Source organism: Mus caroli, unplaced genomic scaffold (assembly GCF_978045245.1).
Source record: "Mus caroli unplaced genomic scaffold, Mus_caroli_1 scaffold_16, whole genome shotgun sequence".
NCBI lineage: Eukaryota > Metazoa > Chordata > Mammalia > Rodentia > Muridae > Mus > Mus caroli.
The window spans coordinates 59,940,829-59,961,837 of NW_028227271.1; the positions used below are offsets into that span (position 1 = coordinate 59,940,829).

Consider the following 21,009-nt stretch of genomic DNA (forward strand, 5'->3'; position numbering starts at 1 on the left):
GCACTACAACATCTGCCAAAAAAATGGCCTTCTTTACATTCTAACCAACAGGATATGAGAAGTGCTTTCTCATACTTTCACCACCTCTAAGAATTATTATCTTTGTGTGTGAGTGAGTGATTGTGTATGTGTTAATATGTGTGTGCACATGTGTGCATAAAACACAAATCCCAGAGGGTTCTGCTCTACCCTATTTGCAGGAGTCTTGTTTTGATTTTAGATTCTGTGAGCTCCCATTCCTCTTGAGATACACTAGTGTTGAGTTGTCTAATATATGTAAAATATAACAGTAGATGACAATTTTAGACTTGACTTGAACAGACCATCTTTACAATTAGAAAACCTTTCACAGTCTCAGAAGAACTATGGGCAATGAGGCTAATTATGTGTGTGTATTTTCTAAATTATGGATGAATATATTTATGAGACTGCCTGTATACCATCAAGGATCTTTTCATAACTCCTCGATTTTTTTCCATACAGCAATGGGATTTAAAAATACCAAAAGCTGGTCTCTATGGAAAAGAACACATGCCTGCTCATTCTAATGCAGAATATTTTTGTGTTCAAATAATTTCAAAGATCATTTATAAGCTTGGTGTGGTGGCACACACCTTTAAGCCCAGCGTGTGGGAGGCAAAAGCAGATGGATTTCTGTCCATATTTGTATCTATTCAATAGCCTGGTCTACATAGCAAGTACCAGACCAGCCAAAGCTACAAAGTGAGACCCTGTGTAAAACAAACAAACAAACAAACAAACAAGCAAACAAAAACAAAATAAATTTAGTTTATGCTTTGCTTTTGAAAAATCCATAATCTCCAGTTCTTTTTAGGATGAGAAAGAATACAAATTAGCAAAGAGCACAGAGAAGGACAAAGAAGCTGTACTAATGCAGGGACCTGCAGAAGTGGTTGCTTTCCACAGGGGCTTGTCCATCTGATGCTCCATGAATAGCCAGCACAGGTTCCTTCTCTGTTTACTGAGACTTGTTCTATTTCTTCCAGGCTTTGCAGGGCAAACTGCAGGTCTGCAGCTGGCACAGCAGCAGGGATGCCTGCATCACAGAAAGGAACGAAAATTCACAAACTGAGCACTCTTCATGGTACTGTGTGTGTAAAGTATCATTCTTCAATCACATTCTTGTCAAAAAGAAGTTTAGAGCATTTATCCCAACAGATTATGTATTAACAAGAAACAAAATTATATGAGTAATAAACCTAAATGTTTCTTGGTTTTGATATTTTTATTTGAATGACATTTTGCTTTATGAATAATTGGTAAGTCATGAAAGTAATGTAAACTTTTAGAAATTAAAAGTTATATTTGATAAGGCAATGAAGAAAACAATCAAGTGTCGTTTATTCTAGATAATCTTGTTTCTTGTTTGAATTTTAAATATATAAATCAAGAAAATGTCAGTAAAAATAAGTGTACCAAAAATATATCACTATTGTTTAAATTAGCACTCACTGTCTATATGATAAAGATTGGGAAGAATAGACATAAGTTAATTTTTTCTTGTACTAGTGATAATATTTTGAATATTAATTATCTCAATATATGATACTTATTTCAGCCCAACTCTTCAGTGGACACGTGGTAATAAGGATTATTTTGTATAGGACAGCAGATATTTAGATGGATTAGTTAAAATTGTATTTTAAAATACTATTCCAATTCAATTATGTATTATTTTAATATTATAACATTTCTGGATAGCACAGTCATGATTTTTCAATGCATGCATCATAAAGGCCTTAATTTCCATATTTTCACAATTTCAACTTTATACAAGGCCACAGTTTCAACCACTTTCAGAAAAAGGATTTTTAAGGAGTTTGCTATGTTTTTACTGACATTTTGTGATTTACTTTTAAATAAAAATGGCTATAACTGATAACACTGGCTTCAGATGGTTGAATTCTTTACTAAACTAGGAACAAGCAATTCTGAGACAAAAATGCTATAACTGACTTCAATATGGCTCATGTCATTTATTTAGGTGTTTGAACATAAGATAACTGTACACAGTAAATAGCAGTAGCAATACTATTGAACATTTAGCAAACAATGCATACATGTATACTTGAAAAACTTTGGTATGTCTCTAGGAATTCTGAGCATTTCACATATACCTTCCAGGATATGTCCATAAGCTTGAACATCAAAGCTGCCGCTTATAGGTGGAGAAGCTTCTTGAATTTTTTGAATACGAATCTTTGACTCCCCTGGCCAATTATTTCCTCTGTAAACCAACTCATTCTTTGTCTCATTTGTGATTATCTAATTTCCAAAATAAATATTGATAGAATGATTAAACTGAACAATGGCTAACACAGTTTCTATTTCATCATGTAGGATCCTGTGACACTACATAAATGAGCCTCATATATTCAGGATTCTTCAGGACATTAAGGAGAGCTCCATAAATCAACACAGGCCATGCCTATACAGCTCAGTAATGAGGCCAAAGTCAACCCAGTCATCTGTGCAGCCATCAGCTGGAATCACAGTAATAGCTCATTAATTCAGAGCATACCCTCCATCACTCAAGAAACAAATATTTATCAAGTAAGCACTCTATTCAAAGTACAAAGCACACCTCTGTGTGGAGGCAAAAACATGATGTAATCATCACTATCAAACAACTAAAACACCTTTTAGAGAATAACTATAAATATGTAACCAACAATACAAGGAGTTACAAGGTCAGTAGAGTGACTGCCAAGATTCATTAAACAATTTTAAAGCATCAAACACTAACCAACAGACAAAAATAATAACTGTTATATTCATAGGTTCTAAGTATAATAAGGATCATGGTAGTCTCCAATTTCTGGATGTTGAGGTTTTCTGTCAGTCTTGCAGAGTTAAAATTCATAAAAAATAAATAGGATGCATGATAGGAAGTGTGTGTATATGTGTGTGTATATGTGCCAACTTTATTCAGGTCAAAGGTTAGAAAAAATACAAATCTCTACCAATAGAAAGGACAAAATTTGCTCTTTTTCTACTATAATATGCAGGAATTCAAAAGTATGAACTATCACTAAAGGTAATAAAATGAATCTTGCAATATTAATAAGGAAAACTTGATTAAAATTATGTGAACATTTATGATTCTATTGGAATGCAGTTCAAAAATATGAAAAGCAGCTTATTGATTATAGACAGCAAAATAGTAATCATAGAGAAAAATCCTACGAGCTATGTCTTTTCTTCTCCTTGATCTAAAGTTACTTCTTAAAAACTCAATGAGTTCATCAAGATTCAGGGGTACAGGATAAACAAGAACAAGGAAAACTCAACCATGTTTCTAAGTAAAAACAATGAACACGTGGAAACCATAATTTAAAGTACAAAATCATGTATACATTCACTTATATGTGGATATTAGCTGTTAAGAAATCAATCTCAAATCTACAAACTCAGAGAGGACCGATGAAGTAGAGGATTGGGGTGGAGGGGAGAGTGCGGGTATGAATCACCCTGCTCCAGTTCTCCTCTTCTCTAGTCCACTTGCAAAATCTATTTCCTCTCTTCCCAGGGTGATTGTCAAATGCTTTTTCTGCATCTAAGGAGATGATCATGTGATTTTTTTCTTTGAGCTTTTTTATACAGTGGATTACATTAATGGATTTTCATATATTAAACAAACCTTGCATCCCTGGGATGAAGCCTACTTGATGTGGTGAATGATGGTTTTGATGTGTTCTTGGATTCAGTTTGCAAGAATTATATTGAGTATTTTTTTATTGATATTCATAAGCAAGATTGGTCTGAAGGTCTCTTTTTTGGTTGGATCCTTGTGTGGTTTAGGTATCAGAGTAATTGTGGCTTCATAGAACAAATTAGGACCTGGGAGAGAAAGTAGATGCTGATGTGTGTGTGAGAAGGAAACCTGATCTGATATTGGGTGAGGGAAAAGGACTGAAGCCCTGAGGGCCAGCAGAAAGAATGTAAACAGGCAACCTCAGGAAATGGGAGGTTGAGGGGATGCCCAACAGTAGGGAGAGGTAACTTACAGAGCCCACCTCCAGCAGGAAGACAAGACATCAAGTAAGGGAAGGGGTTGCCTTGCCACAGTCACACCTCTGACCCATAATTGTTCCTGTCTGAAAGAATTACAGGGATGGAAATGGAGAGGAGCCTGAGGAAAAGAAGATCCAGTGACAGACCAAAATTGGGATCCAGCTCAAGTGGAGGTTCCAAGGCCTGGCACTATTAGTGAGGCTATGGAGCGCTCACCAAAAAGGATCTATCATGACCACCCTCCAAAATTCCCAACAAGCAGCTGAAACAGTCAGGTGCAGATATTTGCACCTGACCAATGGACATAAGCTTCTGATTCCTGTTGTTGAATTAGAAAAGGCTGAAAGAAGCTGAGAAGGGTGATCCTGTAGGAAGACTAGCAGTCTTAATTAATCTGGACCCCCAAGATCTCTGAAATACTAGACTGCCAAACAGACAGCATATACCAGCTGATATGAGGCCCCCAACACACATACAGTAGAGGACTTCTGGATCTGTGTTCACTCAGAGATGAGGCACCTAACCCTCAAGAGACTGGAGGCCCAAGGGAGTTTAAAGGTCAGGTGGGGTGGGGGGTGGAGGCATCCACATGGGATGGGGAGGAGATGTGGAATGTTGAGCAGTTGGAAGGTGGATGGTGTGGGCAGGGAATGGAATATGGAGTGCAAAAAATGAATTAAAAATAAAATTAAATTAAGAAAAAAAGATAAGGTAGCCATATCAGCCCTAAGCAAATAGAAACAGTTATCATAAGTTTCCCAAGCAAAAAAAGCCCAGGACCAGATGGTTTTTCTGTAGAATTCTACAAGATTTTCAGAAAGAGTTAATACCAATAGTCGTCACACTGTCCTCACAGAATAGTAACAGAAGGAACACTGCCAAACTCATTCTATGAAGCCACAGTCACCAGGGTACCTAATCCACACAAAGATTCAACAAAGAAAGAAAACTTCAGAACAATTTATTTTATTAACATTGATAATAAAATACTTGCAAACTGAATTCAAGAAAACATCAAAAACATCATCTACCATCATCAAGTAGGACTTCATCCCAGGAATGCAGGAATGGTTCAATATATGAAAGTCTATCAACATAATTCACCATCTAAACAAACTGAAAGAAAAAAATCACATGATAATCTCACTGGATGCTGATAAAGCCTTTGACAAAATCCACTACCCATTCATGTCAAAATGTTAGCGAGATCAGGGATTCAAGGTATATATCTACACAAATCAAAGCAGTACCTGGCGAGCCAATAGCCAACATCAAGATAAATACAAAGAAACTTAAATTAATTCCACTAAATCAGGGGTAAGACAAAGCTGCCCACTCTCTCCCTATCTCTTCAAGTTCTAGCCAGAGCAATAAGACAACTAAAGGAGGTCAAGGGAATACAAATTGAAAAAAATAAGTCAGAGTATCACTATTTCCCGATATGATAGTATACATAAGTGGTCACAAATATTCTACCGGAGATACAGCTGAGAAACACCATCAGCAAAGTGGCTGCATATAAAATTAATTCAAAGAAACCAGTAGCTCCCCTCTATATAACCAATAAACATGTTGAGAAGGAAATTATGGCAACAGTACCATTCACAATAGCCATAAATAATATAAAATATAAAATAACTCCAACAAAGTAAGTAAAAGATCTGTATGACAAGAATTTCAAGTTTCTGAAGAAAGAAATTGAAGAAGATATCAGATGGAATGACTTACCATGCACATGGATAAGTAGGATTAACATAGTGAAAATGGCCATCTTACCAAAAGCAATCTTCAGATTCAATGCAATTTCCCATCAAAATTCTAACACAAGTTTGATAGATCTTGATAGAACAATTCTCTACTTCATATGGAAAAAAAAAACAGAATAGCCAAAATAATCTCGAACAATAAAATATATTTGAAAGGAATTACCATCCCTGACCTCAAGCTGTACTACAGAGTAATAATATTAAAAACTGCATGGTATTGGTACAGAATCAGACATACTGATCAATGGACTCGAATCAAAGACCCAGAAATAAATCCAGACACCTATGGACATTTGTTTTTTGAGAAAGAAATCAAAACCATATAGTTGAAAGAAGAAAGTATCTTCAACAAATGGTGCTTGTCTAACTGGATGTCTACATGTAGAAGAATGCAAATAGATGCATATTTCTCACCCTACACAAAACTCATGTTCAAGTGGATCAATAACTTGAACATATAACCAGATACACTAAATCTCATAGAAATGAAAGTGGGAAATAGCCTTGATCTCACTGATACAGAAGACAATTTCCTGAATATAACACCAATGGCTCAGAGTCTAAGACCAACAATAGATAAATGGGACCTCATGAAACCAAAAAGCTTCCATAAGGCAAAGGACACTGTCAATAGGAGAAAATGGCAGCCTACAGATTGGGAAAGCATCTTCACCAACCCTACATCTTACAAAGGGCTAATATTCAAAATTTACAAAGAATTCAAGAAGTTAGACCAAAGAACCCAAAATAACCTTATAAAAACTGAGATACAGAGCTAAACAGAATTTCAACAGAGAAATCTCAAATAACCAAGAAACACTAAAAGAAATGTTCATAGTCCTTAGTCGTTAGGTAAATGCAAATCACAATAACTCTGAGATTCTATCTTACACTGGTCAGAATGGCTAAGATCAAAAACTCAAGTGATCGCATTTGCTGGTGAGAATGTGGTGCAAGAGGAACACTTCTCCATTGCTGGTGGGAATGCAAACTTGTACAATCACTTTGGAAATCAATTTGGTGATTTCTCAGAAAACTGGGAATAATTCTACCTCAAGATCTAGCTATACCACTCCTGGGCATACACCCAAAATATGCTCTACCATTCCACAGAGATGCTTGCTCAACTATGTTCATAGTAGCTTTATTCATTATAACCAGAAACTGGGAACAAGCTAGATGTCCCTCAACTGAAGAATGGATAAAGAAACTATGGTAAATCTACACAAAGGAATACCATTCAGCTATTAAAAACAAAGACATCATGAAATTTTCAAGCAAATGTATGGAGCTTGAGAATATCATCCTGAGTGTGTAACCCAGTCCCAGAAAGACATGCAGGGTATGTACTCACTTATAAGTGGATATTAGCCATAAAGTACAAAATAACCATGGTATAGTCCACAGAACTAGAGAAGCTAAACAAGAAGTAAGGAACAAGTCAGGATGATTGAATATCACTTAGAAGGGGGAATAGGAGGCAGATGGAACAAGGAGCTGCTCTTATTTTTTATATCCACATGCTAGTCAATTCCCAAGCTTTAATCTCTTAGCTAATATTCCTTTGACAATCTGAAAGCCATAGTCCACAAACCCTAGTCCTTGCCTTGGCATGGGTTCATAGGAGGAGATGGAGTCATGGGAGGCAGACAGAGAGAACTGGGTAGGATAGAGGTTGGAGAGGGGAATTGGGCTGGGGTTCATGATCAGCTAGCTATATGGAGGGACAGGAGAGATGGCTATATAGCCATGCTAATGAATGGACAACTGCAATTGACTGGGACATCCTCTTCTGGCCACTGTTGACACTGCACACAGGTAGTGACACATATATGCAGGCAAAACTCCCATATACATAACTACATTAACCTAAAATATACTACAAAATGAATATTTAATGGAGAGCCAATGAATGTTTATGCATATAAGGAAAATTCTACTTAAATCTGACACCACTCCTTTTTATTACATATTAATTTACTCTCTCTCATTTGCATGTGTGTGTGTGCGCGTGTGTGCCATGTTTCATGCTGTACTTTGGAGGTCATAAAACACTTTGCATGACTTGGCTGTCTCTTTCCACTATGTAGGTTTTAGGGATTGAACTCAGGCTATCAAGACTGGCAGCAGCAGCCACCCTTATACACTGAGTCAGATCATAGGACTCAAGCCTTGATGTTTATGGATATTTCTCCCTGGTTTTTCTCCACAGACACATTTTTGAGGAATTTTTAAATTTTTCATCTTCAACCTCAATAAGTCTCTAAATCATGATCATTGCTTCCGCATTATTCAATTGTGTACCAGATAAGTTTTAGTGAAGAAGATATACTACGTGAAATCTGATGGTCATGAAGTTAAAAGTAGTACCCATAAAGATCTAGGCTTACCTGTCCAAATCTCACAGCTATCATAGGTATATTATGACTGCAGTTATATGAAGTTATGGTAACTGAATACTGAATTGTCATAGCTGATCCATTTAATTTGGTCCGATTAACCTGAAAATGCTTTAAAAATATTCCCTTGTTTGCTAGTGCTGGAGGTCTCCTCTTTGGCATTTCTGGAAAAAGTTGGAAATAAGATTACAGTGTTTTTGCTCTGTTATTGTCATAATTTCTTGTGTATGAATCTATGAATCAAACTTAGTAAATGGATAAACGATGCTAAGACATAGAAATAAAATTTTCACTTGTAATATTAGCACTTAAGTCTACATAAAATGACTCAACATACCATCCAAGACAGAGACTGTAGGTGTCTGTCCAATGTACACTGCATCCACATAAATGGACTGGAATTCTGACGATTTTTGTAAGGTAATCCTTTGTAGAGAAAAACTTGTCCCAGCATATTTGGTTTGTAAGAAATCTAGAAGATCTATGCAAGTGTAAATCCACCTGAAATTCATTGAATAATTTTGTGTTTATATTTGTCACACACACACACACACACACACACAGACAGAGTCTAAATGGTGTTACAATTTAACGAACAGTAGGCTAAAGAGATAGCTCTATTTGGAAAATGCATGTTGCACAAGCAAAGGTATCTGAGTTCAGGTCCCCAAAATCCTTTTAAAACACTGGTGCCTCACTCTTTAATGATAGTACTAGAGAGCAGAAACAGGCGGAGCTCTGGAGTTGACTGACTTTAAAGTCTAGTCCACCTGGTGAACTTAAAGGTTTACTTTAAGACTCCATCTCAAAAATAACATAGAAAGTGACTAAAGAAAGTGCCCAATGTTAACATTTGTTGTTTACATACATACACACACTTCCACATGCTCCCATGGGCACATGTACACAAATATATGAACAAATGCTACCCCCTAAATTTTATAAAATAAATGATTTCACTCTCAGTAAAAGATTAGTGTTGTATTCATACACAATTTTTTTTGTAGCCTTGGTATTATCTATAGAGATGTAAAATAACCTTCTATCATATGTAGGAAGTTAAGTAAAACAACTGGTATAGAGCACATTAATGAAAAGAAGTTAGAGTAAAATTAGCTACTATGTTAAATATGTGAAAAATAGAAAAGAAATTCTGGTTCTAATTTTAGTGGAAATGCTTTGAGTTTTTCCTTTTGATACATAATGTTGCCTATAGGCTTACTGTATGTATCCTTTATTAAGTTGTGACATATTCCTTGTATTACTAATCTCTTTGGGAGTTTTATCATGAAGAGATTTTGGATTTTGTCAAGAGTCTTTTCTGCATCTATTGTAAGTGTCTTGTGATTTCTGTTCTTTAGTCTATTCATGTGGTGAATTATGTTTACTGATTTGTTTATGTTGAGTTGTTCTTGTATCTCTGAAATGAAGCCAAGTAGATCACGATGAGCAAAAGAGAAGAGACCATCATTATAATACACACACACACACACACACACACACACACACACACACATATATATATATATATATATATATATATATATACAAACAAGTATATATATAGTATATACTTGTTATAGTATATATAGTATATAGTATATATATACTTGTTTGAACCCATAATGTATCTTACTTATTTCCAGAAGCAAAGTTATATTCAAGTTGTACATCAGCACTTCTAATGATCTTGCCACTGTCTTGGTACTTGAACTTGAGACCAATGAAGTTGGCCAGAGATCCTTTGTATGCTAAACACAACTACATAAAAATAAGAAAGTAGTCAATAACAATATTTTACAATTATTTTGTATTATAACAATTCAAATCAATACAATGCAAAGCAGTATATATTTATTGAACCTTTTTATGTAGAATATACAAAAACATTTTAAAAAATCACTATATTTTGACTAATTAGCTGTCAAAGAATTGGGAGCTTCCTCTTATGGAAGACAAGACTTAACAGTATCTTTGTGTATTTTGATGCTATTTCCTTTTTAAAATAGAAGATATTTTACACCCTATGAGAATGAGTTATCTATAAATTCCAATTAAAATTTATGAGTTAAATATCTTATAAAATTATAAGATAAAGCATAAAACGTGATGATATATTTTCTTCCTGCTATTGCTCCCTCCCTCCCTTCTCCTCTCCTTCTTTTTTCTTCTGAGAATCACCAGAAGAAAGATCACAGAAGCCAGTATATGAATCATTACTCCTGTCCAACATGACATGACTCAAAATGGCAAGCACTTTTCTTAGTCTTAAATTTTCATGAAATTATATTAGCTGGGTATTTCCCAGATTCAATTAGCATATAGTTTTCACAAGCTCACCTGATTATAAGGAAATAATAAAATGTCTCCATATGGTGATTTGTTTGGCTTAACATCTGTCGAGTCAAAAAGTACAGCTGGGTTTTTCAGGGAGTAACGGCCACAGTATGCATCTGTTTCGGCCGTCTTCTGCCCTCTATTAATATGTTCCTATAAAAACAACATTTCAAATAAAAGTATGACTTTTTGTCTTGCTTTTCTTACAACATCTGTAACTAAGTTATTCAAGGCCTTACCCTAATACCCTTCTTTCTTCAGTACTGTAATTTAAAAAGATCTTTCCCACCTATGAAATTCTTCATATATTCATTCTGATCCCTATTTGTACAATTCATTGTGCCTCTATATGACTATTTTCCAAATCCTATCATCTTTCTTATACTATAAGCTAATTAAAGTTATTTATTCATTTTCCATGAGTGTTTGTTTAGTAATTACCCTGTAACAGTATTTTGTTTGTTTTGTTTTTATTGTGTTTTTTATAATTCAAGTGATGAAGAACACTATTCTTCTATGAAGGGAGTAATACTAGGGACAAAATAGCTAGGGATTCTGTTACTCATGAGAAGCACTAACTCATATAAAAGCAATCGCACCAGAAGAAGTAAATGAGTTGCCTTTAAAGATAAACAGCAATTGTTCAAATCAGAGAAAGGATCAACAGACTTCAGAGGATAAACATCTGTGTGATCCATCAAAGACAGAAGGACCCTGGTGTTGGAAAATGTATATAGCAGAAGTTAAGCAGAGAACAGAAATGAATGCTAGGATGGTGATGGGAAATACAGTAGTGAGGAATGGAACATAATCCTTACATTCATTAGGATTATATTCATATATATATATACATATTATATTCATATTATATACATAATATATACATATTATATTCATATATATACACATATTATATTCATATATATATATACACACACACACATTAAGTTGTGAAGGCTGCCATTAAGCTTTAAAAATTCTATTTTATCGCTAATAAGTCTATTAATGTAAAGTATCATGAAATGTATATATTAATGACTCATAGTTATTTCTAGATTATTGATTTCATTTAATTACCTAGACCCTATATTTTATCTTTGAGTATGTGTGTGTATGTGTATGAATGATTTGTGCACATTCATGTTTATATGTGAGGTGTACATGTGTCATGGCACATTATTAGAGTTCAGTCCACATCTTCCACCTTCTTTGAGACAGAACCTCTTTGCTGTTGCATATACATGCTAGCTGGTGTTAGTTTCTGGAGATTTTCATCTCACTATACAAGCACTGAGACTAAGGAAATTCAACTGCCATGTTGTGCTTTACATGAGTTTTGGGAATACGAACTCAAGTTCTCACATGTTTACAAGTGTTCTATTCACTGGTTCCTCTCCCCAAACTACATTTGATATTCTTGAAGTGTCACTTAGAAAAATGTACATCTAGCTTCCTCAAGTATTCAGATGAAAAAAATAGAATGTTATCTTTAAAAATATTTTTATTTATATACTAAACAATTTTTTTTATCTTGTCAAGAAACAAACAAGAATTAGGGAGGCACTGTAATAGTTGACTAAATGATTTCAAAAGAGTAAGAAAAGGAAATTTTTGTAAACCATTCTATAATTTATTCCAATACAAACTATATGGTCTGAAGCCAGTGAGGAAGGGAACATATTCTTCAGTCATGTGGAAAAAAGCACATAAACATAACCTAAAGTTCTTATCTTTGTCCATTGTGTCCACTGTCTACAATGGAAGCATTGCTTTCTTCTAAGCTTTAGGGAAGATGCAAACTGGAACCTTGCAGCTTGACTCAGCAAAGTACTGACAACTATTGCTAATTCAAGAAAAAAAATCAGAAAATCTTAAACACTCATGGGAAATTTTATTCAGTCCCTTTCAAGGTTCACTAAATACTACCTACCAGTTCAAAATCAGTTTCGTAGTCTCTGAAGTATTTCACTAGAAATCCTTCTTCCAAATGTGCTATTTCCGGTGGACACTTGGCACTCACCATCTCTTCCACAGCTACCTGAAACTAAATAACGAGTATGTGCTTTAGTAGATCCTTTCTAGTGAACTTAGGGCATTAGTAACTCTACTATGAATTTGGCTAATTGGTTTTCTATCAGAATATTTTCATGAGATAATTCCCATGTGAGCCATAATTAGGATACTTTTATCTATAACTTTGTAAGAATTTTTCAAGCTAATATGTGAGTTCTTGAAGTGTCCTTTGACACTTACCAAGAGGTTTTTTTTTAAGGGTAATTATGTCCAATTGGATATTATTACATTACTTTTATGTACTGCAGGCATTTTATTAGCTAGTGTTTAAAGAACAGCAAAAAGAAAGAAATAAAAATTACCTAATTAAATATATTCCAAATAAATGGTCCCTAATTAATTCAAAATTTCCTAGGAAAAACTATATCCTCAAATGCTTTTCAAGAGAACATAACAAACTCTGTGTGCCTAAACTTCCAATTATCTAAAATACTAAATATTTTGTATTAAATGGGAATTATTAAGCACTCATAAGTCTTATAACCTTCACATCTATTTGTCTAACAAAGCACAAAAATTATTGTTGCTTAGGAATTAAAGGCTTAAGGCAATTCATAATATTTAATCCCCGAGCAAATGCTAATTGAAACTCACTGCACAGACTATTTACAAAACTGGGCAATGCACAAGCATGCTATCTTTAAACACATCCCCCACTCCACCCCTACGTGGCATGGGTTATTTTTTCACATGGGCTAAAAAATTCTTTTTAATTTTTATTTTCTCAGTCATTGTCATATTTCCTCCCTTCTTTTCTTACAGTGTATTAGCCAAGGCAGTAGCAGAATGTATTACATCACCTTTAAGTATTATTTACATAAAATAGATATTAAATGGGTTTGTTTTCAATAAAAATAATGAAGTATTTAAGTTTCATAATAAAGTCTTTGATGTCATTCATCTCTAAAGGTCTCTCCTACTTGCACATAATAAAATTTTGGATTTAGGGTGAAGGAGAATACTGGTGTGAGTAGGGCCATAAGTGCTCCCCACATAATCATAGAATGGTGAAGATAGATTTGAGATCCTTTGTCCAGAAAAATGAGTGGTCACACTATATTGTCTCTGAGCTCACAAGAGACAGAATCATTTATGATATACATTTTGTTAAATTAACCAATGTTAAGTGATTTTTACAGATATCTTGAAACAATTTCCTTTCAGATCTGTCTATAAATGGTCAGTGGGAGCTGTGAAAGGATCCAGAAGAGATACGTAGTAGAATGTTCATGGAGCATACCTCAGCTTCCGTTGACTCTGGGGTAAGAGGCTTAGAAGCAATCCCATCCCAGTTTAATGTAAACGTCTCCAAATTGGGTTTTCCTTTGCTTTGTTCTGTGATACTCAGCGTGACATTACTTCCTTCAAATACTTCATAACCAAGCAGATCAAAGTCTCCTGTATGAGGTACCAAATAGAAATTTAAAATGATAATGAGCACAACACACATACATCAAAAAGAGACATTCAACTGTAACCAAATTGGTTGTATTTGGAGTTGCCTTAACATAAAAGAAGGAGGAATTGGGAAAGATAAAGAGTATTTCAGTAAGAGCAGACTTATTCACAGAAGAAACAGCCAAAATAACATTTGATTCATTTAAATGCTACTTATGGATTAAGGGGAAACATTATAAGAAGAGCAGATTACAATAGTATCGGGCAGTATAGAGCACCAGGTTATTCAAAACATTAACTTAGTCTTTTTAGATGTAAATGTTTATGGCAGAACATTTAGTAAACACTATTTACTAAACATCTATTTAGTGCAGAAAACTGATAGTTTGTTGGCTGTCAGTAGAGTATAAAGTTAATTCCCAATAATCGCTTACATTCAAGAGCTTGTGTATAAGGTGCCACTTTGCAACCAAGTAAGGCCTTCAATTCCACTGTCCTTCTCTATTGAGTACAGTATTGTATATACACCCTGCTAGATTTTATTATGTATGTGTTAAGTTTTCCTAAAGCTTCAAAGTTTCTCTGTGATCTATAATACAAGAGAAACACAGCTTACCTCTAGTTGATACAAAGGTTATTGTGTAGATATAGCTCTGGAGATCCCTCTTGCTGGTCACTTGAACTGAATCTGGTTTTATAGACCAAAGGTCATTTAAAGCTGATTTCAGCATGAAGTCAGAAGCATCAGCGGGTAGCCAGACTTTGGATGAATTTTAAAAAGAAAACAGAAAAATTGAAGTGTTTCTAAACTATTGCAGCCCAAAATAATATCTTTCATTTAAATTTATTCTTGGTCACATTAAAGTTAAGAAGCAGAAGAGTGATCCAGGATAATAATATTGACTGTTGAATTGGTTAGTATTGTCTTTGATAAAAGACATAAAAATAACTATTGCATGTACTAATTGATATTTCTGATTTAAGGCAACAAAACATGGTTGTCTAGAATTATAAGTTGTTTAAAATTTATTAATATAAAATATATTATTGACTGACAAATTAGTATTTTGTAGATGTATTACTAAAAAAATTGAAAGATGTGTTTATTCTGTATTATGATAAATTTAATTCCTAGTTTCTGGACTTATACATGGGAGTCAAATGCATATAAATATGCATATGCTTTTAGGTGTAAAAGTATTATTATGCTTATAAATAAATGCAATGGGAAATGCCTGACATTTGTTTGCTATCTTTTAATCTCAGTAGAACCCTTTCTTTATAATATCTTTCTTCTCTTTTGTCTAGCATGCTACTGAAGAAGCTATAGCTTCTAAGTTATCATTATGCTAGAATGAGTACTTTATACATATGTTTGTACATAAAGGCAAATATTTCTCTTGTTAGTTAGTATAGCTACCAGTCTTTTCCATGTTGTAGATGAATCTGTATTGGGAAAGTGAACATGAGTCAGCTCCCACACACAGGCTGGTTACTGTGACCTGCTGGACTTCATTAGTCACATCAGCTGTCTCCCAGTTTTCCAATGTTATAACCTATTTTTCCAAATAAAGAAAGCAAATTAATATACAGACATAAACAAACTTTAAATAATTGTAACTTGGCTATTCAGTGCCTCTCACCTGCTCTACTCGACTGTAAATGATATTTAACAACATGTTTAAATGAGTCTTATAAAATAAAAGCCTTATAGTTCTAATGCAGATATTTCAAAAAGAAACATAATTACTACAAAATTCAATTCGTAGCACATGGAATGTAATAACTTAATGGAGCCTGTCTTCATACAGTTACTTCTTTAAAGGATAGGGAGCAAACCCAGAGCCTCACAAATGTTAGCCAAATATTCTAGTGACAATCCTGAGTATTGGACACTGATTTTCAGGAAAGTGAATCTATTATCACAGCAAACCTGTACTTCGGGGACAACTGTTGACTGAGATTTGATGACTTGTTCTTCATTTAGTGCATCTCCTGTCTGCTGTTCAGTAAAGACATTTTTATACTGGTACAGTCCAACATCAACAAAAGCACTTAATGTATACTCTTGCAGCAAGATTTCAATGTAATACCTAGGAAATAGAGTAAGACTATATATATTTTCCTCAAAACATGTCATAAAATATTTTTTCCAAAAAGATGAATGCCAAGATATCAATAAAAGTTATTAAATTATAAATTAATAGAGACAGTACTAGCCCCTATCCTTAAGAAGCTGAAGCAAAAACAATGGCAGACTGTGACAATCACTCCCTGGAACACAACACTGAGGGCAGGAATAGTTTAAATGAAGAAGCTTAGAGCTTCAGGGAGAACAGCAACTAGGCTACATTTATCTCATGACCTCTAGATCAGTGGATGTACGGCCTGAGGTAGAAAGTTCTCAATACAGTTTACATCTTATGCGTTCTTCAAATGGTCAAATGATAAAGACCTAGTGGAGAGCCTACGGCACTATTAGGGTTATGAAGCCTTTAGCCAGAGGAGCTATGTAGAAGAAAGTCTTTGAGGACATATCCTAGTGAAAGATATGCTGAGCCTCTCTTCCTCTATCCCCATCTCTATCTTTTCTTTTTCTTCCTGGGTACAGTGAGGTGAATAGACTTTCTCCACTCATTACACACTTTCTGCCATGGTGTACTGGGCCAGCAGTAAGATCTAGGGACCATGAATTATCTACAAAGTGAGTTCCAGGACATTCAGGGCTATACAGAGAAACCCTGTCTCAAAAAACCCAATAATAATAATAATAATAATAATAATAATAATAATAATAATAATAAAGCAAAAAATTAAAACATCTGAAACTGTAGTGGGTTTAGCCTAATGTTGTTTATATTATGTTAATTTTGGTTCCCAAAAATGTCTGTGCAAGAATCTGTACATCTACACATAAGATACTGGGGAGCCCTGCTTCCAGTTGGTTCTAATTGATAAAGTAATGTTGTCGACAGCCAATGTCTGGACAGGGCAGAGGCGAGACATTCAGGATTCCCAGGCTAGGGACAAAGAGGAAGGAAGAAGAAAGAGATCTGCCATGTCAGTAGAAGGAGAGGAAAGATGTCATGCGGGAGAAGGTACAGGACAGAGAACATAGTCACCATGTAAAAGCTGGAGAATAGAGGTCCGTCCCAAGAGGGCTGCCCGACTGGGTCCGGAACAACACAGATGAAATACAGATTTTAGTAAATAATAACTTGGAAACATCAGAGGGAGGCAGATTAACATTGTGAAAGTTAGGAAGTCACCCAGATCTTAAGCTGTTTAAGACTTATCAAAATATAAAAGCAATGTGTGTGTGTGTGTGTGTGTGTGTGTGTGTCTTTTATTCAGGAACTCAAAACATTGGGGTGCATAGAGAAAAATGCACCACAGCTGGGATCTATTTGAGCGTTTAATTGGGTATTGCTACAGTTGGCACCCAACATGTGAAACAATATAATCTTTCTTCTAATTTAAACCTACCTCCTCTGTTTAATGTCAGTATTTTTGAAAATATACAACCGAATGTGTCAAAAACTATGGGAAATAAGCAATTATACATATCTTTCTAGCACAGGGTATGGAAACTAGAGATTGGTGCATGCTTGGCAAACTTGCTGCAGTGAACAATGCACTCAGCTTTTGAGAATGATTAGCTCTGTAAACTAAGCCAATAGACCATTGTGCATACCAATAAAAGCAAATTAAATGCTTTAAAGTATAAGATTGCATTGTAAATGACACACAGTAACTTAAATGCGAGGAAAAAAAAAACCACCCTTACTCTTTTCCTTTCTGAAGATGAATCTCATCTGATCTTTGTGTTGAATTTGAAAAATAAGTGTTGGCATTTCCAGAGTAATACGCAATCCTCTCCTTATTCCAGAAAGAGAGAAGAAAAATTTAGACTAAAACTTTTCAACAATTATCATTTATCATGACTTCAATTTTAGAGATTTTATCAGTAGGAAAACATGAAAATCTGTATTTTTCTTCTAAGATCTGTTACTCATAACAACATGAACTTTAAAAAAAATATGGGGAAGAGAGTGGCAGGATCAGATGTAGTGAAAGAGAACAGAAATTGGCCTCTGGCAGGTAGGGAGCAACTCTAAGAGGCACCGGAGACCTGGGACTTGGAGAGGCCCACTAGAGTATAGGGGTGATTCTAAATGAAACACCTAGTGAGTGGGGGACATGGATCCTGAAGTGGCTACCTCCTGTAGCCAGGCAAGACTCTCAGTAAATATATAAGGACAGCAACCCACCCACAAAACCTTCGACTCAAAATGTGTCTTGCCTACAAGATGTGCCAATAGCATTTTGCATGTTCCCTACCTTGTCTTCTGTGCGCCCAGTTTGGCTGAAATAAATAGCATAGCGGTCATCACCTCTGATATAAAACCTGTAAACATCAGAATCTGGAGGCACCAAAAACCCACTGATGCGTGCAACAAATGTGTCTTGTTCTATAGGCCAAACATAGGAAGCAGAATCTGTCCAAGTGGCACCCATGTACCCTGGGGTATGCTCATTGTATTCAAGTATATCTTCAAGATGTGCTGGCCGGCTATTATTCCAGACCTCAACCTTTAGGCCTCTTCCACCTAAATATAATACAAAAGATGCCATTATTCATCAAGATCATTATGCAATGTCTCTATGGGCCACTTGGTGATAGTTATTGAGATTCTGTATCAATTTGCATTTTTATAGTAGGTATGTAAACAATTACACAGACCCTACATTCATCTGATCCTAGAGCCAGTGTGCTGTTAGAGAATTCTACTCTTTATTATTGATTACTTTTCAGAGTTGGCAATCCACCCACCCATATTAAACATGGAAATGACAGTATGGATGCCATGCATTGTACATTTTAAATATTCCATACCTAATTTCTTTAGGTAAGATGACAACATGTAGTAGTACTATGAAGCTCAATTGTATGACTTATGCTTCATGAAGTAAAGACCCGAAGCTTCAAAACTGAAACCATTTGGTTACAAAAACTTGGCCTGATCATTTTCTCTAGTGAAAGTTATTCTATGACTGACTTGCAAAGTCAGTAGTAAAAGTACTGACATTAGGTTTTAATATTTCTCTCAGTAATTTGTTTTCTTTGTTCTTGCTTCTTAAAACATTGATTCTAAGCCAAGATATCATTTGTCATCAGATAGAATAAAAAAAGGGAATATTCTGTTAGTGTACCTACAACTTGTAGATTTACATGTCACCTGCTTCTTGTATAGGCTCAAGAGGGAATATTCCTGATTCAGTGTAACTACATGTGTTTGATAAACTCTGAATTAATCTTTTTTCAACTAGAAAGGAATTGTCAAAAATCTTTTTTCTTCTATTTTTCCTAAAAAATGTAACACCGCCAGGCACATGCCTTCCTTTAGTAGCCTTCAGTTTGCATCTGGGAAGTAGTGGCTAATCCTCTTCATTTGAATTTGCTGGGGAAAACAATAACTTGAGCCAGTGAAAGTCAGCCATTTACATGTCCGTGTTCACTGATACACAGCTTTCCCTGAATCATCCATCACTGATGAGAAAGTTATTTTGTAAATTAAGAACCTCTACCCAGTATTCAAATCAGAGAAATCTAGGAGGCTACAAATAATAATTTGTTATACTACAAACACCAACGACATGATAAAGAACAGATTTCCCTGTGTTCAAAAGATTTGTGACTGCTGGTACTGTCAGCCATTTAAAGATGCAAAACACAGGGTAGCCATGCATGGAAATTTTACACAGATATAACAAGAAAGACTGAAAAGAACTTTGAATTGTTTTCCTTTCCTCTAGTTTTATGCCAGATTGTTCTAAACCAGTAAGATTTAATCTCCCACATTTATAGTTTTAAGCATGCAAAAAGTATTTTTAATCTTTTTATAAAAAGTATTATTTCTTATTTTTGAGATTATACTTCAGTTAGAGCATTTCTCCCCTTTTCTTACTCAAAATCCTTCTATACACCCCTTACCACTCTTCTCTAAATCATGCCTCCTTTTCATTAATTGATATTGCATGCATGTATATATACATATATTCCTAAACATGACCTCCACAGTATGCATAAAGTTACTTATTTACATGTTTTCCGGGATGACTGTTTGGTATTGGATAACTATTTGGTGTGCTCTTCCTTGGTGAAGACAAGTTCTCCCAGTCTTAGCATTCCTTAGTTGCCTGTAGCTTTTTGTGTACTGTTGAGGCCTTGTGGACTATTAAAAGTTCCACAATGGCTGTGCCTATATTCACTAAGCGCAGTGGAATTTAAAGAAATGTACCATTTCATTTTTTTTTTCAATAAAGTCCGTTTTACAAAGAGATGTAGATGTTAGAAGCTGGGATTGGTTTTCCTCCACAGTCATAGCTTTGATGCAGCTACTTTAATACACACACTTCTTGGAGCTACAGAGATGGCCCAGTTGGTAAAGTGCCTGCTATAAAAATATCTATGAACCTAAAAAAGCTGGAAAGGTTTGAGGACATTTATTCAAATTCCTAAAAGTTCAGCTGATGTATTTTTTTAATTAGGTATTTTCTTCATTTACATTTCAAATGCTATCCTAAAAGTTCCCCATACCCTCCCCGCCCCCCCTCCCCGACTACCCACTCACTCCCATTTCTTGGCCCTGGAATTCCCCTGTACTGAGGCATATAAAGTTTGCAAGACCAAGGGGCCTCTCTTCCCAATGATGGCCGACTAGGCCATCTTCTGCTACATATGTAGCTAGAGACATGACAGCTAATATTTTTAAACTAAGAATATATGTCAGTAATAATTTTTTTCTGCAGATACAGAAACTGCCATTCTCAGATTTGGCAAATTACCTGGATATGTAGCTTTGAGGATGTGTGGTTTGGGAGGAGTCTTGCAGTATATAGTATTTTCTGTGACATTCAAAATAGCACAGGTTTGACCTATACAAAAGCAAAATATAGAACTTTTACGAACAGTCTTTCAAATGCAAAACACACCAGTC

At 35.0% G+C, this 21,009-nt stretch overlaps 1 protein-coding gene across 1 annotated transcript in view; it reads right to left on the reverse strand.

The window, feature by feature from the left end:
* The window catches only part of Pkhd1l1 (PKHD1 like 1), a 140,204-nt gene that overhangs the window by 91,652 nt on the left and 27,543 nt on the right, over positions 1-21,009 (reverse strand). The window contains exons 12-25 of the mRNA XM_085831797.1: positions 20,858-20,947; positions 18,350-18,618; positions 17,796-17,887; positions 15,942-16,101; positions 15,429-15,564; positions 14,625-14,768; positions 13,851-14,008; positions 12,468-12,581; positions 10,541-10,690; positions 9,837-9,961; positions 8,538-8,701; positions 8,192-8,364; positions 2,139-2,286; positions 903-1,057 (exon numbers count right to left, since the gene is read on the reverse strand). Coding sequence (XP_085687923.1) covers positions 903-1,057; positions 2,139-2,286; positions 8,192-8,364; positions 8,538-8,701; positions 9,837-9,961; positions 10,541-10,690; positions 12,468-12,581; positions 13,851-14,008; positions 14,625-14,768; positions 15,429-15,564; positions 15,942-16,101; positions 17,796-17,887; positions 18,350-18,618; positions 20,858-20,947 — 2,078 coding nt within the window. The remainder of the gene's footprint in view (positions 1-902; positions 1,058-2,138; positions 2,287-8,191; positions 8,365-8,537; positions 8,702-9,836; positions 9,962-10,540; positions 10,691-12,467; positions 12,582-13,850; positions 14,009-14,624; positions 14,769-15,428; positions 15,565-15,941; positions 16,102-17,795; positions 17,888-18,349; positions 18,619-20,857; positions 20,948-21,009) is intronic.